This window comes from Leuresthes tenuis, unplaced genomic scaffold (assembly GCF_036924035.1).
Source record: "Leuresthes tenuis unplaced genomic scaffold, fLeuTen1.0.hap1 SCAF_24, whole genome shotgun sequence".
NCBI classification, from domain to species: Eukaryota; Metazoa; Chordata; class Actinopteri; order Atheriniformes; family Atherinopsidae; genus Leuresthes; species Leuresthes tenuis.
Genome location: NW_027325378.1, coordinates 11,360,599 through 11,377,469, shown reverse-complemented (window position 1 = coordinate 11,377,469; position 16,871 = coordinate 11,360,599). Strand labels below are relative to the sequence as shown.

The following is a 16,871-nucleotide window of genomic DNA, read 5'->3' as shown; positions in this document are numbered from 1 at the left end:
AGTTGTTGAAAGAGTGCAGAGGCTGCAGTGCTGGCTGAAATATCTCAGCAACTAGATGATTACTTACTTTTTGTATACACCTTTGTGATGCCAGTTACTCAGTGTTTTCATCTAATGCATCGGCATGCACTGACCCAGTGAAAATTCCACACATCGACAGAATGAACTAGTAAAAAACTTAACTAAAAATAACTCTAAACTGGCTTATGATGATTTTAATAATGAAACAGTTTGACGATTGATTAAGTTGCAGCAATAACAATTCTATACTGTTGCTTGAGAAAATGGAAATTTTTCCTTAATTTATTTTGCACAACTAAGTATTAATCTATATTTTACAAGTGAAATTTGAACAGAAAGTGACTTAATGTTTAAAGTTTGCTCCAGATATGTCCAACTTAATTAGATTTGGTTAAATTGACCCTGTAAGCTACCTTTGTAATCCTGATCTCCAGGTTCACAGGTCCAGTGTTTTCCTAATGTTAGAACTCCACGGGGTGCTGGTGAAAAAGCTTATTAGAGATCACAATGAAGTGGCAAAAAATGCACCCTCAAAGCATTTGAACTGTCTTATGATTCTGCTCAAATATAACATGAGCTGTACAGTGAATTCTATACTATAAGTTCATCCATGCTAACAGTTTTTATTACAAATGTTTGAATTAGAAAAAATAAGTTTGTACAAACCTGTCACAATGTCGATTTGGGATTGATATCAATAATTCTTTGGTATGTTTGGACATCTATTCAAGTGGTTTTGTTTGGTTTGTCTAGACAGACCAGTGATGTGCATACCCTCTTTATGTATTTTTGCCAAAGTTGAACGCTCTGTTAGCTAAACAGATGCTTAGTTATACTACATTTTAATCACAAAGCTTAGCTAACTTACTATTAGCTTCCCTGGATTTAGCTACAGTACTGAAGCAAGCTCTGTTTTTATTTATTTATTTTCAAACCCAAACCCTTAGATCGGGGGTTTGAGCTTCCAAGAGTGGGTCCAAGGACATCAAGTTTAAAGTGTTCTTGGACAAGAAAATCTCACTTTGCCCCTGACATATGTGGTTATTGATGTGTAATTGTGGAGAAAAAAAGCTCTGCATAAATAGACCTCTGCAGAATAAGAAGTGAAAACATTGTAAAGTGCTTTGTTGAACCTAAACACATTAAATGTGATTTATAGACGCAGACCATTTACCGCCTTCCTCTGAACATTAAACCATAGCCTGTCCAGAATGTGTCACTTTAACCAATCTCCATTAGCTTAATGCATACATTTCAGTTGTGTCTATGTGTGTGTCTAAACTTTACTGGACAAAGGAACTTAGATATATATTTTATATAGACATGCAGAATACGATAACATAAAATAGACAGCAAAGATTCAGAGGCTATAGAACAACAGGCTTAATAGTTAAATGTAGAAGCTTCGTAAAAGTAGAATTTATAGCAAAGTGCTGTATTGTACCAGAAAACTGGTAGCTGACTGTTGGTATCACACTGAGATGGAAAACCATTCATACCTATAAACAGTATAATGGATTCCTATGTAAAAAAAAAAGTAATGTTATAAGATGACACATTGGCAGAACTTTAATTGGCCCTTACTGGTTCCAGAGTGTACATACTGTCCATTATTAGCCCAAGTTGAGTAATGAATCACGATCAGCAGAGGACATGATACGGGAAACGAGGGTAAGTATTTTGGGAGACCCCCTAAACTTCCCTTTCAACCTCATGTGGCCCAACTCACCGCCTCCCCTCCAATCCCTAAAAAGCAACATCTCAAATGACCTGATGTAAAATGTTTCCTCCTGTACATGCTACACCAAAGGTTGTGAAAGAGCATGTTCTATAAGACAACGCAGCAAGTGCAAAAGTCTATTAGCTGTACCGCAGCAAAGTGAAGGCGTCGCAAGCTTCAGAGACGTGGAGTTCAGACGAGTTCTGCATGTGGTTGAACAAATCTTTTTGCGGTTGATGTCGTATAAGCTTTTCAGCCTCCCTTTCCCTCCCTCTGAATCATCCCTCGTGTGACAGTTGTGTAATTAGACTTGTCTAGACATGAATGCACATCAAAGTTTTGCCATATATAGTACACAAACAGTTGTTCCCGTCTGGGCTGATTACTGAAAGCACACTCTTTAGAGAAGCAAATGTACTGTCCAGTGCAGTGTCCCAATCTGCCTGAGAGCTGTGTTATCCCAGCAGTGGAAATCCCCATTTCTTCCTTTCAGCCTATGGTCCTAATATGTCACATATGCTTCATCCCTCTGGGACTCATTGTTTGCCTCTCCCTGCCTCGGTTGCTGTGAGATCTGTTGACTGTGTAAATTGCTGGAGCATTTCTTAGCCAAAGTGGCCTCTTCACTGGAGTATGCATCAGCATTTAAACGAGGACCTTAACTGTTGTCTGCAAACATTCAGGTCCCTCCAGCAGATTATGTGTCTTGAGTAGTCTCCTTGTGAAGATTGAACTTTTAACTTGTTGCTGAAGGAGACTTTAGGAGGACTCGTGAGTTTATAGTATGTATGGATTGAATTATATGGTCAGTAAATTGAGCCTTTGTTTCTTTTAAAGTGTGTCATGTCTCATCTCCAAAGTATTCCAAAGATTGCCTCCCCCCTTTTTAATTTTAAATTTTTATTTGTCATTCATTCAGTCCAATTTGTTTGCTGAAATGATCCAATAGAATGTATATTTCACCTGATGCTGCAAGCTTTTACTCCAGTGCCCCCATGTGGCAGCAACATGAACTGCTCTGTGGTTTAGATTGCATCTCCTGAGATATTTCACTGCCTGTCATAGAGTTTTAAGACCAGTCTGAGATTAATTTGTGTAAACCAAGTCTACTGCATGCAGCTCAAGATGGTGTAATGGTTTGTGTTCTGCATCCCGTGGATTTTCTTTGTTGAAATGTGCATTAATTTACGGAGAGGTTGGAAAACGGAGCGAGGCGTCCTCTGTGACACTGCTTCTGTCCTGACTTTTGTGTCCTTGCCTTTCGCTTGACCCTTCATCTCTGTCTGTGAAAGTCTGTTGCCATGACAACTCTGGCTGGCTGGCGAGATGGCATGAATCGCCGTGTGTGTCAGACAGGCAGTCAGACAGCTGTCCCCACTGAATCCTCTTATCACCACCAGGGGAGGCTGAGCAGGGATGAACAAATTAACTGCAGACTGTGCATTGGTAATAAAGTCTAAGAAGAAAACGGTGGTGGAAAAGAGATCTGGAGCCTGTTTGTTTTACTTGGATTAAAAGAATAAACCACAACCTGCCAGTTAATTGTATTTTCATTATTATGTTTAAACATCTTGTTTGTGTTCATTGTGTGATCGGCTTGAACAGCTGTTATTTTTACACCTTTTTTGCTGCATTTGTTCAAACTGTCAAATTTTGTGTTTTACAGAGATCTTAAAGCTGGAAACATTCTCCTTGGAGATGACGGATCTGTGCAGATTGCAGGTAAATGAAAACACCACAATCCATCCATTATCCCCAGTGACCGAGATCAGGTGTAGGGAAATGGATATTTCTGCAACCTCGTTCTCTGCATCATTTACTGTGGATGGCTGCTGCTTTGTTTCAGTGTATTTATGCATGAGAGGTCTATTCTTTCCCACTCTCTGCTTTGAGTCCTTCAAGTTTGTCGCATTTTCCCATCCCCCAGACTTTGGCGTCAGTGCCTTTCTAGCCACAGGTGGTGACATGACCCGAAACAAAGTGCGCAAGACGTTTGTGGGAACGCCATGCTGGATGGCTCCAGAGGTCATGGAGCAGGTCAGTCCTGTCTTGCACAAAAACCGAAAGTGAAAGTTATAGAAAGCTTCCTGTTCATGGTCACAGATGGACAGTCAGAAAGTTTCCTTGAATACTGATATTTTGGAAATCTGTGTTGTCTATGTGCTTCCAAACTAAGACCATAGAACCTGTAAAATGATTTCAAACCAATTGGTATTGGCTTCTGCTGTGGGAGAGACTTGGAAATGACAAAGTATCATGGAGAAACATTTAATGAATGTATTTTCTCCTCCACAGGTGAGGGGTTATGATTTCAAAGCAGATATATGGAGTTTTGGCATCACAGCTATAGAGCTTGCTACAGGAGCTGCACCTTATCACAAATACCCACCAATGAAGGTACAAAAACTGTGGGCCAGTCTAAAAATAAGAAGAGTTAAAGTAATTATTACTATGATTGATCAGTGACGCTGAACAAAACAATCGGTGGCATTTTTATTTCTGGTGTGTTCAGGTTTTGATGCTGACACTGCAGAATGACCCACCGTCTCTGGAGACTGGCATCACAGACAAGGAGATGCTCAAGAAATATGGCAAATCTTTCAGGAAGATGATCTCCTTGTGTCTACAGAAGGACCCAGAGAAAAGGTGCTGGTTGTGTTAGATTTACTGTACGTAAAGTCTCAAGCAACACAGATTTCAATACAATGACTTCCAGCACATACATTTGCACCAACTCTATCCATTCCTCTTAATTATTTATTATAAAGCAGCATGCGAACACGGTTATTATCAGTCGATTAGCACTGTGAGCTCATGTGAAAGAAAGCGGTGTGCAGTTAGTATGTCCTTAGCATGTAAATCATACATGAATGCTAACGGTCCAATTAATCGAACTGACCGAGTGTCATTGTTCTGTTCTTTCAGGCCAACATCCTCAGAGTTGTTGAAGCATAAATTCTTTCAGAAAGCAAAGGTAGGTGCTTAAGCTCTTTGTGGACTTTAGCCTGAATCAGCCGCACAGTGAGTCAGCATCGTCCCTGTTTCAGGCTGCAGCCGATGAGCAAAGATCTGCGCCCGCAGAAGTGATTGTGTTCTAATTAAAATGAACCTGCTTTTCATTCATTTTAATGCTTTTTTTTAGCTCCTCACTTGTGAATAAACTGAAGCGCTGTCCACTGTAGAAATAGATGAAAATAAGCAACGATAAAAGATGGAACCCCGAGATGTTTATGCGATTCAGGTTACTTCTCAACTTGTCGGTGTGTCTGACCTAAGCTGACGTCATTGCAGCATTCCTCTCATTATTGAATGTGCAGAGCTGTTTCTAACAAAGGCAGGGATAAGCAGTTTAACACCAATACCATAGCAACGGGAACAACGAGAGTGCAGGCTCAGCAAATCTGAGGCTCGGCTGGATGTGGTCCTCAACAGCTGCAGCACTTTTAAATGAACAGCAGGTGGCAGGCTTTCTTATTGTTTGACAATAATAAACTTCAGGCTTCTTTCAGCCTGTATAAGGGATTTAAATATCTGTCAAATAAACATTTCTATGACGTTCTGTTAATAATAAAGACAAGTAAGTAAAAAAGATTTAAATGTTTGCAGACCTGACTTTCAGTGGGAGACTGATAAGTTGTAAAAGCTTGGTAGAGTAAGGTGAAGCCCTTGTTTGATAGCCTCAACACGGGCCTTCTTGGGGTCAATAATTTACTGATCAGTAGTGAAGCAGAGTTACATAACGCAGTAAAAGTGATTAGAAGCTATATTTGACAGGAAACCATGAGGTGAAGAGTCTTAGGCTCATTAGAGCTTAAACTTGTTAATGATGTGAAATCTAATTGGGAAACATAATAAGCAGATACGAAGGACTGGGGAGTGACACCCTTATCTTTCCTCTCATGACAGACCCACGAGTTCTTACACGAGAAGTTACTTCAGAGGGCTCCCACAATAACGGAGAGATCAAAAAGGGTAAGGCGGCAGATGTTCAACTCCACCGATTGTGCTTTGTTACTACGATAAGAAGGTGAGCTCAGCAGTGTGGACTTATGTGCTTCAGGTTCGCCGAGTGCCAGGTTCCAGCGGCCGGCTGCATAAAACAGAAGATGGCGAATGGGAATGGAGTGATGATGAGCTTGATGAAGAAAGTGAAGAAGGCAAAGCAGCTGTTGCAGCTTTAAGGGTGAGGGGATCCTGCTTGTTGGTGCCTCTCATGCACACATTAACACTTTGTCATTACTCCACATTGTCATGTCTCTTAGTCGCTGTACTGTGTTTAAACTGTCATTCTCGTGTCTGTGCAGTAGCATGTTTGTCCATTGTCTCTCCACTGAGTCTCCCCTGTGTGTGTATGTTCTGTCTGACGGCCAAGGAGCAGCAGGTGAAGCCTGTTAGTGCCCCCAGGCGACAAGTGCGCTTCGCCTACCCACTCGAGCTGCCTGCATCCAGGGTTGTTCACTTGCCACCAAAATACAGATGGCATTCCCTTAACAAGGAAGGACTCTCACATGATAGCTGGGGAGCAATGACAGCTGGGAAGAGCAGAATGACAGTTAGCCTGCCATTAGTGTGAGGACTGCTCAGCAGAGGAACCTGCAGATGCTAAAAACACTTAAATATAGTGTAGTTTATATGTCGGATATCATTTTAAAGAGGTTTTTGGGGAATATAGATTAGATTTCTTGCCTGGGTACACACCACTAAGTTCCTGTCGGTCAGATTGTGTTGATTTTGTATTTTTATATCTCAACACTAACTCAAAAGGACTAATAACTATAGAGTAATGCAAGAGAGAGCTACTGCTTCAAGTACAAATCAGAACTCTGTGAAAGCTGCACATCACGTGCATCTTTTGTCAGAATCCATTAGTCTGTTTTGTAGGTGTCCCTTTTAAAGATTGATGCATTTTAAGTTTCGCCCAAAAAACCAAATGTGTGGTTTTCACTGAAATGTTATGCAGTTTGGTGCCTGCAACAGTCAAAGCTGCCTCAAATTTCAGCTTTAATTCTCTCTCAATAACATTTGTTTTACGGCATATTGTAAATTTGAGTGACTTAGAATAGGATTATTGCTGTGTTCTGTGAGAGTATTGTTGCATCAAAGAAGTGAGAGTTAGCTTTCCTGGAAGCCATCTGTATTTCCATTTCTCTTTCTAACTCACCTTTTCATACTGACCAAATACATTAATGAAAACAAGGCAATTTACTTATCAGCGTTGTAATGATCAAAGACTGGAAATTTGACTGTTTCTCACCTCTTTTCGTGCTGCTTTATGATGGGCTTCATGCAGGCAAACTGATTTTTAAACCAGTTCTCATAAGGTGCTACATTCCCAAACTTCTATGAATTGATGCTCAAGAATTCAAACAATGCACGTCTTATTTATCAGTATAATTAAACCTGTAGTTGCACATTGGAGCCTGGCAGAGTGGCTGCAGGGTGTCGGTCTGTGCTGTACAGATGAATAGAGGCTGAATAGCTGGCCTCTTGTTATGAGTCAGGCAGCAGATTACGGGGCTGCTGTGAGTCCTGACATCATCATGACCTCTCAGTCACGTCAGTTTGTCTTCATCTAGCCTGCAGTTCTGTCCAGTTCTGTTCTGTCGGATTAAACTTGACTTGTTTCTTTTCTCAGTTCATCAGTTTGACTTGCTACTAGTGTGACTTCCAGCTGATTTTTTTGCATTCACTTTATAATTTTACTCTGCTTTTCCAACTAAAAACTGGAGTTGTAAAGAACGTGCCGTCACTCGTTTACATCTCAGTCAGGCTCTTTTTTTTTTTTTTTTCCCATCTCCTATCACATACCCTGATCAGCCACAACAACAAAAACACTTACAGGTGATGTGAATGCCTATGTGTTGGTACAGTACACCCATCATGTGGTGAGATAAATTGGCAGCAAGGTAAAAGGCTGGCCCTTGAAGTTGATCCACGGGAAGCAGAAAAATTTGGCAAGCGCAAGGATCTGAGTTTTGACGCATGGCCAAGTCATGATTGCTTGATGACTGGGTCAGAGCATCTCTAAAACAGCAGGGCGAGTTGATTGTTACTGTCTCCATGGAAAGAGGCGGTGAACAAACAGCCATGTGTACCAAAGGCTCCATAATGTTGGACCTCCAAGTTCACGAGCGTTGTTAAGGTGGGTGAAAACCTGTTGGAAGAGGATGAACCCACACAGGCAGCGGGATTCTCTGAGCAATGTTCAAGCTGACATTCAGAGATGGTTTGAACAAGTTTCCAGATCTCAGTCTGACTGAGATGTCAAAGGAGCTGCGGCCAACTTATTGGTTCCCCAGACTAACCGATTCCTTATGGAGTCGAAGGTCGAAGCTGTTCTGGTCGCACAAAGGAGGAACGGCACCACATCAGGCTGGTGGTTTTAAAGTTGTGGCTCATCAGTGTTCATACTGTAGTGAAGTTCTCCCAAAACAGAGAAACGTTAAGTCCTTCTAATTCAGTCTATTGGATAAATTCTTAACCAAAATCCATTAAGTTAAATCTGATCATGAATCAGATCTATATATTGATTTGCAGTATTGCTGGGGATAACAACCAGACAATAAAGAAGGAAGTATAGCCTCAGCTGAATGATAAGTGAGACATGTGCTGCACAGATAAGTGAGGGAAGTAAACGAGTGAACCCTTTTATAATCCGTCTGCTTCCTTTTGTCCTCTTGTGTGATCTTTGCATCCAAGCGTGTCGTTTTTGCTTCATTAAAGCCTTCCAAGTTCTCTTCTGACCTTTTCTTCTTTTGTGCGTCACCAACAGTCACCGAGAGTGAAGGAGGGATCGCAGAATTCAGAGGTGAGTTCAGATATGGGTCACTTTGTGTGCATTTCGATAGAAGAGAAGTCCAAGTTGTTGAAATGTTGTGATCAGAGCGAAAAGGTCAAACAACCCGCTTCTCTTTTAGATTTTCCAGACTCCTGAGCCTTCGAGTAGTCAACTCCAGCCGATGGCCGCAGGTCAGGCTGAACTACCTCAGGCTGCGGGCCAAGTTCCACTGCAGCCCACTCCAGTCAACACTCAACCCACTGCCCAGGCCGGAAGCCCTTCACCCGCTGTTCCTGCCGCTGCTGTTCCCACTCAGGCTAGTCTCCTCACTTTTCCAACACTTCTCTGCTCGGAACTATTTTTAAAGATCTTGTAGCAATGCAGAATACTGCCTCAGCCTCGATTTTACTCAGTGGTTTCAAATTTGTTTTGACAGATTCCAGCTGCCTCGGGCGACGTTAAAGCTCCCATTAGTTTGGTATTAAGGTTAAGGTATGTCTCTTCAGCATTCAAAAATCTGAAAATCTGAAGGTGATTTGTTAGTCTTGGTTTAATCATCTCCTTTTCCTGGCATGTTTTGGATAAAGGTTGCACCTCATTTGCATTAATTTCTTTCCATCCTTCGTGCCCTCAGAAACTCAAAGAAGGAGCTTAATGACATCCGCTTTGAATTTATGCCTGGGAGAGGTAAGTGGGTCTCTTTTAAATACTCTTTTATCAGTTAAAAAAAGAAAGCAACTTGGGAAATGTCTTTTGTTGTCCTCTGATTGTGTCTTCTGTGTTGTGAAATCTTAATGATCAGTTAACATAATAAGTCACATGGGCATCAATCCCACCTGCAGCACAGCTGAGATGTTTGACTCTGGGTTGCACCATCAGGTAGTTTAATAAGATATCCTGAGACTGGGAAATCAGCAGGAGGAACGGACAGTTCAAACATTTTATAAAACCTCATGTAGTACGTTGTCTTTGTACTTAAGCAGCTGGGATGAACAAGTACACAAAAGCTTTAAAGCTTTTCAGAATTCATTCGTACTGAGAACAGAAAGGGCTGATATGGTTTAATGTGCCTATTGTGCCTTTTGTTGTAGGACCACTGATGTTTAGTAGATGTTTAATATTATATATCGTAAATATCACCTGTTTTGCTCCTTTTTTTCACGATTGTGGTGTGATGTTGTTGCTTCTCAGACACAGCAGACGGTGTCTCCCAGGAGCTGGTGTCAGCAGGCCTGGTGGACGGGAGGGACCTGGTAATAGGTCAGTAGTTTAAGCTTTACTCTGACTCTGAGTGTGGTTTATCAAAACTCTGAAAAGAGCAGAAGATCCAACTCAAAAGAGAGTTTAAGATGGAGAAGCACTTCGCCTGTGTGCAAACAAACAGAATAGCAGAGCAAATTTGGCAACTCTGCAGTGATCGGGCAGTTTTGAGGGAGCACATTACAGTGTGTGGACATGAAAGCAAAGAAATCCTGCCACTGAGTAAAGGTAACAAAGTGCTGCATCTCTCAGAATAAAACAGGTTTGTAGCGATATCGGTAAATCCAGAGAAAGCCTTGCTTAGTACTGCAGAAGCCCTGGAGTATCCTGTTATCTGAGTAGAAAGTGTTTTGTTTTCCAATTAACTGAATCGTAACTTCTCCTTCCAGTTGCTGCAAATTTGCAGAAAATAGTCGATGAGCCTCAAGCCAACAAAAATGTCACCTTCAAACTGGTGAGTTTTCCCGGGTCTTTCCTGGTGGTTCAGGCGCTGTCGCACGAAACATTGTTAATTAGGTTTTTAACTGACTGACTGGAGTGTTCGCTGCTTAGCTCATAGTTACTTTGAGACAACCGGTTTCACGTAGGAAAACTTGTTTCTTCCCATTTCTTTTCACAGGCCTCTGGAATCGAGGGGTCTGAAATACCGGACGACGTCAAGTTGATGGGCTTCGCTCAGCTCAGCATTAGTTAAACTGCTGTTCTACCTGGGACCGTGACTTGCCTAAAAAATGTGAAAATAAAAAAAAAATTTTGTTTAATGCATTTTTTTTCCTTTCCTTTCCATGGCTGTAAAGAAACCACTACTGCCAAAGAAAACAGTACCGTTTTGCCACCCGTAGGTTTATAAAATACCGCCTCGTTGAATCAGGCGGTCGGCTGAAGTATCGGAGTGTACAGTGTGAGAATCGACAAGTTTACAGTGTAATCCACAGCAAACTGTTTTCATTCACCGTTCTGATCGCCCTCGTTCTGTTACTTTCTCTCTAATATATGATGCATTTGCACAATCTGAACTAACGCCCTTGAATCCTGATAAGTGTAACAATGCCTTATATTCATCAGAACTACTGAATGCACGCTTTTGGGGACAGCCCCAGTTACCATGTGGAGCATTATGTTGTCCGAAATGCACAAATTTATGGCTTCGGCTGTCAAACTTTTTACTTCATCTCTGCAGGAGGTGGGCTGCACGTTAATTTGAGCTCCAGTATGTTTTTCAACAAGCAATGCCAGTAGGGTTGGTTATGTCAGCAAATCCCATGAAAGGATCAAAAGCAACTAAAGTTTCGTCACTCTGTGATGCTGCGCCTGGAAAACGGATTAGTTGTTGTCATTTTAAGAGGTGAGATCCTTTCCTAAAATATCCAGGCGCTGTCATTTTTATCAGACACATGCAGTGTGTGTTGGGGGGGACTATTTTCAGCAGTGGACTTATACATCCTAATGAAGGCTACAGATTTACTGTTAATGAAGACATGGAGACTATGGTACAACATAATAAGCTAATGTATTCGCATCTGTGGGAGTACAGACAGTGTTCGGTAATGTGATCAATTAGTCTGGGTCTTTGTCATGGGATTTGTTGACAAAAAAAAAAAAACGCAAAATGAGAGTATCCACAAGATGGTAATTAATAATTTAGTTTTCTAAGCTGCTTAAAATGAGCCGACTGATATTTGTGGAGTGATCAGGCCCCGTGTTAAAAATGAATGCTGCTTGCATTTTTCCTGCAGACTTTCCACCTGTGATTATGAACTGAAGCAGAAAGCTTTTTGACAGCTGCAGCCGCACGTGTTTCCTGTCTGGTATTAGTTTGTCTGTTTGCAATCGGTTTCAGAAATCCTTAAAAAAAAAAAAAAGGCTTAAGTGCATATTTGTTCATGTGGATGAAAAAAAAAAATACTTGATTTAACTTAGAATGTAAATAATGACATTTGGCTTTGATTTGTTTTTATACTGTGTGCGTGTTTCACTCTGCCTTTCTTTCTCCGTCTCGTGACGCGACGCAGCGCCTTTGGCTTCGAGTTCCCTCGTCCTGCCTGACGTGCCGCTGCCGACTTAGTCTCGAATGACGCTCATTCGCCTTCACGCTTCAGAAACTCTCAGCTTTTAATGCCTTTTTTTCCCCTCTTTGAGGAGTTTGATTCTGTTTTGACTCCGGAGCTGTCCTCGTGCTCCGTTTAGTTCCCTACCCCCAGAAAACTGCCCCCAACTCTCATGACCCCCCCCCCCCCCCAAGCGGTTTACAGTTTTGACTTGTCTTAACCGACACCTGAAGTCGCACAGCTGTTGTTTTTTTTTGTTTTTTTTTGCCGTTCGCTTTATTAAATGGCGAAAATAAAGAAAAGGTCACGTGACTGTAAACAGTTTGATCAGAAGTTTCCATTGAATCCAGAAGCAAAACGGTGGTTATCAGCACAGATGTTGCACATCCTGTCATCCGCTCTCTGGATGCCCCCCCACCCCCCGCATTAATCTGCATTAATGACATGCTCTGATGGTGAATGTGAGTCTTGCGGTTAGTGGCACCGACCACAGCAAGAGACTCATCTACCAGCCTGCTTTAGTATGAAGATACGAGATGCCAGCGAGGTTTTACTATCTAATTTCACGTGATGGTGTCACGACCCTCCAGTTGCCATATAAAAACCAAACTGAATGCATTTCTTTTGCTTGCAGATCAAATGTTAAGAGGAAAACTTTGTATTTTGATGATGATGTTAAATTACTCGAGCCTTAAAAATGACCATGTTTAGTTGTTTTTTGTTTTTACTTTGAGGTTTTTAATTCAGACCCTCGGTGTAGTAAAGATACCCCAAATAAATATACCCGCCAATGTGTTCTCCTTAGAGGGCAAGCAAGAAAGTCAGTGAGCCGACGTCACTTTTCAGTTTGGAAACTGCAGTATTGTGGTGCCGATGTGTCCTGATGGCTGACAGCAGACTGGGAAAGGATCCGCGTGCATGAGCCCTAAGAGAGAAGCGCGCTCGTGTTTGTGTGTGTGCGCGCGCGCGTTGTATACGTCGAGCCCTACTTCTGACAAAGATGAAGATCTAATGGCTTTGTTCTCATCCTTCCTCCAACAGTTTCTTCTGTCCTGCTCACACACAGACTCACAAAACTGTAGCAACCGAACAGACGACCGGAGAAAACTTGTTTCTCCAGGCAATAAGGCTGTAACATATTTAATTATTTTTCCACCTGTTGTCTTTCCTTTCTTATTTTTTTTCATTCTTCCATTTGCTTTTTTTTCCTGCTTTTTTTGGATCATTTTGGAGTTCAAAGCATGTTTCTCTTGATTGTTTTTAATCAATAAAGAGTAAGCATATCTGTCTCTTGGGATATATGTATTTTTTTTACATATGTGCACCGACAGTTGGGATTTTGAAACAAGTACTTTTTAATGAATAGTAAGTGAGAAGTTGAACCAAATAACCGCACTAAAGGTCCTACATGAACGCCGGCACCTGAACTGATGACCAGGCAGCGTTTGCCGCATTTAGTGTTCTTTACACTCATTACTCCAGAACTAAGTCTACCTCAGAGTTTCCCAAAGTCCAAACCTTTTAAAGCATGACTCGGTTGTATTCACCTCTGTGAAGCCTCCCTGCTTTAAACGTCCGCGCGTGCGGGCTTGAAGTTTCCGATGTGAATAAAAGGGGAAAACTTGCATGTCCCCAAACGCATCTCCTCTGTAGGCATTTGATGATAAAACTGAGCAGATTTTCTGTATGAAAAATAGGGTTGACGGGGTTTTTAAGCAAGGCTCAGACTTTTATGTCGCAGTCCGGAAATCTGCTTTTAAGTTACAGACGAGCGTCCATATTAAGTTAATATAACTGTTTTAGGAACAATCTCACACGTCAAAGGTTGTACTTTCATTTAGCTTCCCAAACAGATGTTGAAGTCACACCCTGGTAGCATAGTCTTATATGTCGGAATCCCTGAAAACTTGAAAACTGTTTTGTAGAAGCACGAAAACTTAAGAACAAAATCTCAAGATTACGTAGGTGTGCGATGACATTTGATAAAGGTTGTGTTTTCCCTGAGTTTGGTTACATTCAGGAGAGGATTTACATTAAACGCAGATATAAATGATAATCACTAATGTCTCATACTGTTTGCAGCATGGCAGCTGCTGGTCCTTAAATTAGACTCCTGCTGCTGACGTGACTTTTTCTTTCGTAGCAGTTGGGGGACCCTCTTTTGCCTCCATATTGGAATAGATCAGTTTCCTTTAATTAGCAGAAAGTATTGTGTCCATGTAAAAGAAAAGCCAGTCACTCAGTGGCACATAAACAAATACATTCACATCACATCTCACATGTTGGCCCTCATAGGGATTAATGTATACTTAAAAACAACTTTATCATTTTTTTACCACGTGTTTGTGGCAGTGGAGAGAAAATATATTTCAATCCCAAAAATATTGTTAAAGATGAAATCTCGGTTTACATTATTCATTCACAGCTGAATGTGTATGACCTTAAAACAAAGTTGTGACTCTCAGAAAGCCCTAAAAGCGTTCCTGCGTAGCTGTGAGATCCTACTGTGTCTTCTCTGATTTATGCAAATTACAGTGCGCAGGTGCGGGGCTGTGATTGGGTAAAACTTCAAGAGCTCATAGGGGATTGGCTCCCGGGGAACGGTGGGACGATGTCAGCGACTGTCTCCTCCCAAACAGCGTTTGCGTAACATTACACATTAATTGGAGTTTGTAGTGGTAATACTGGACAATATTGTTTTCATTAGTTTTCTCCAGTTTTGTTAGACCAGGGAGGTAAGGGATTGTCTGCATTTGATTTGCTTCGTTTAGGTCAGGGATGTCCACATCCGGTCCTCGAGGGCCGCTGTCCTGCAGGTTTTAGATGTTTCCCTGCTCCAACACACCTGATTCAGATCAATGCATCATTAACAGGCTTGTGCAGAACTAATTTAGTTTAAATCAATGGGCAGAAACAGTTCCAAATGTATACTTCTTGTAATTGAGATTCAACTGTTCTTTTTCCACATTCCCACTTTAACTGGTTAGTCGTTATCCCAACAGCTGCATATGATCTTATGTTGGATATGTGACACTACAAAGGCAACGGAAATATAAGTTTTTACATTTTCAAGATGCTGTAGAGAAGTTTTGAAGAAAAAGTAGATGGAATCTTGTAGAATAGTAGAATTTCTTGGACGTCTCTGAGACTTGTCTCCCCTCCATCACTTTGGAAGAAAAAATTATCAAGGAGGGCTGCTACTGTACGAAAAAGGTAATGTCCTTTCATATTGTTAGATCTTTTTGTTGCTATCTTGAAGCTACTAATTGTTTGAGTTTGAAGAAGGGTAAGAACATGCATTCTTGTGAAACTTTAACTTTAACAACACAATTCACGCCATGTAAAATATGCTAAGGTGTAAAGTACAACCCTAAGAATACTTTTAGTAAGGTTAATCGCAGCTTTGTTAAGCTTACCGGTAGTTTTGATCTAAGATATACTTTTATAGGTGAGGAAATGTTCCAATGTTCAGAGTCTAGACTAACCAAGTAGACACAGGTACAGACCTGTCACATTGAAACCAACAAAGTCTCTATTTTAAAAGGAAATTCGACTGTCTTTGAACCGTCTTTAGTCTAGAACACGCTGCCTTTTTTTCCTCTTCTTAAATGTGTCAGTACTTATATTATTTGCAACTGACAACTGATGATTGGATTAGGAGGAGCTCATGATTGAGTAAATGACCAGCTACACTTTCCACATTAACTTGTAATCTTATAGTTTAGTATCGCATGCGATATAAAAAAAAAAAATCCTCTGGTCCTTACCAGGTCTTAAATTTGACTAGCCACAACCTCATATTAAACACCTATACGCTACATGGTACACTGTCAATATTTATATAACAAAAAATGCAGAAGCAGTGAGTGAAAGTTCCACTCTAACTGTTTCCATAGAAATCAGGTGATAATTAGCAGATGTGACTCCTGATGTCAGGTTTTATAATTGCATGGAGTCAACATCTATTTCTAGTTCAGATTGCTGGAAGAGTAGTTGGCAGCTGGTCATTTAAGATGATTTAGCAGCTGGTTTTGCTTGAGGTTCTGGATTTTGAGTTACTGAGTGGGTTTGCTGTGGCCTGCTCCCCTTCTCTGTAGACTACCATGCATCGTGTTGCTTCTTGCACAGTTTTGTCACGGCTTGCTCCACTGTGAGAGCCAAAAAGGGTGCTTTAAGCTGTTCTAACAGAGTCTGGCGTCGTTGTCAGAAAATATATTCTTTTTCTACTTAAAATAATAATAATAAAATCTAAATCATCTATATGTTTGACTTTATGACACTTTTTCCATATCACTTTTTTTTTGTGTATTGTCTAGCAGAGCTTCCCCAAGTAATAACTAAATTCTGCTGCCAGTTTTGCCACAGTCTATTTATTTTGGAGAGTCATATCCCACTAACCTAAGATAAAACAGTCAAATCATTGTGGAAAAATGTGAAATCACTTTTTATATGCAGAGAGATACTATCAGGATAAGCTTGTTTGGGCAAAAGCAGAGATGGGTCACAGTCTCAGGTGTATGATTGTTGTTGTGCTGATAAGAGCTGAAGAAAAAGCTGTGGAGAAACGTCATAGGTTTTGAAATGCTAACTTATATAGACACTCATGTCATGCCATACCTTCCGCTCGCTCTAGGTGCCGCCACTTACCTAAACTAAGCTTTTTTTATTAGGGGTCTAGCAGCGAAGCTGCAGAACCCTATTGTTTTAGTAGCTTTTCTTATTATTCTTCTACTTTCCGCTGCAATTGAAGTCTATGGCAGCCCCATTAACGCAATGGTAAAAAGTTGTGAAATTTGGCACATCTAATTAGGACAGTCCCATTAGCAAATTCAACAAATTTCGTGCCCAAATTCAAAACTCTCTAGCGCCACCAACACGTCAAAGTTTGAAGCCCATTCAGCTAAATAACTTTTGACTCGTTGATCCAAATTTCAAAAACAAGGTATCGTTGGAATCCTTGGATCATGACGAGTCCAACGCACCCTATGACGTCATTTTCCGTCTAACTAGATTTTCCGCCATCTTGGATTTTGTTGAAAACCTT

At 41.0% G+C, this 16,871-nt stretch overlaps 1 protein-coding gene across 2 annotated transcripts in view; it reads left to right on the top strand.

Annotated features, from left to right (window-relative positions):
- The window catches only part of oxsr1b (oxidative stress responsive kinase 1b), a 35,517-nt gene extending 22,401 nt beyond the window's left edge, over positions 1-13,116 (top strand). Inside the window, exons 5-19 of one of the 2 annotated variants that reach the window (XM_072378910.1) lie at positions 3,408-3,463; positions 3,669-3,778; positions 4,037-4,138; positions 4,254-4,387; positions 4,667-4,715; positions 5,648-5,713; positions 5,802-5,924; positions 6,114-6,191; positions 8,514-8,549; positions 8,659-8,835; positions 8,956-9,011; positions 9,154-9,206; positions 9,711-9,779; positions 10,169-10,233; positions 10,399-13,116. In XM_072378910.1, coding sequence (XP_072235011.1) covers positions 3,408-3,463; positions 3,669-3,778; positions 4,037-4,138; positions 4,254-4,387; positions 4,667-4,715; positions 5,648-5,713; positions 5,802-5,924; positions 6,114-6,191; positions 8,514-8,549; positions 8,659-8,835; positions 8,956-9,011; positions 9,154-9,206; positions 9,711-9,779; positions 10,169-10,233; positions 10,399-10,473 — 1,249 coding nt within the window. In that variant the 3' untranslated portion in view covers positions 10,474-13,116. The remainder of the gene's footprint in view (positions 1-3,407; positions 3,464-3,668; positions 3,779-4,036; positions 4,139-4,253; positions 4,388-4,666; positions 4,716-5,647; positions 5,714-5,801; positions 5,925-6,113; positions 6,192-8,513; positions 8,550-8,658; positions 8,836-8,955; positions 9,012-9,153; positions 9,207-9,710; positions 9,780-10,168; positions 10,234-10,398) is intronic. The other variant, XM_072378911.1, reaches the window with a different exon arrangement.
- The last annotated feature ends 3,755 nt before the right edge of the window (positions 13,117-16,871 follow it).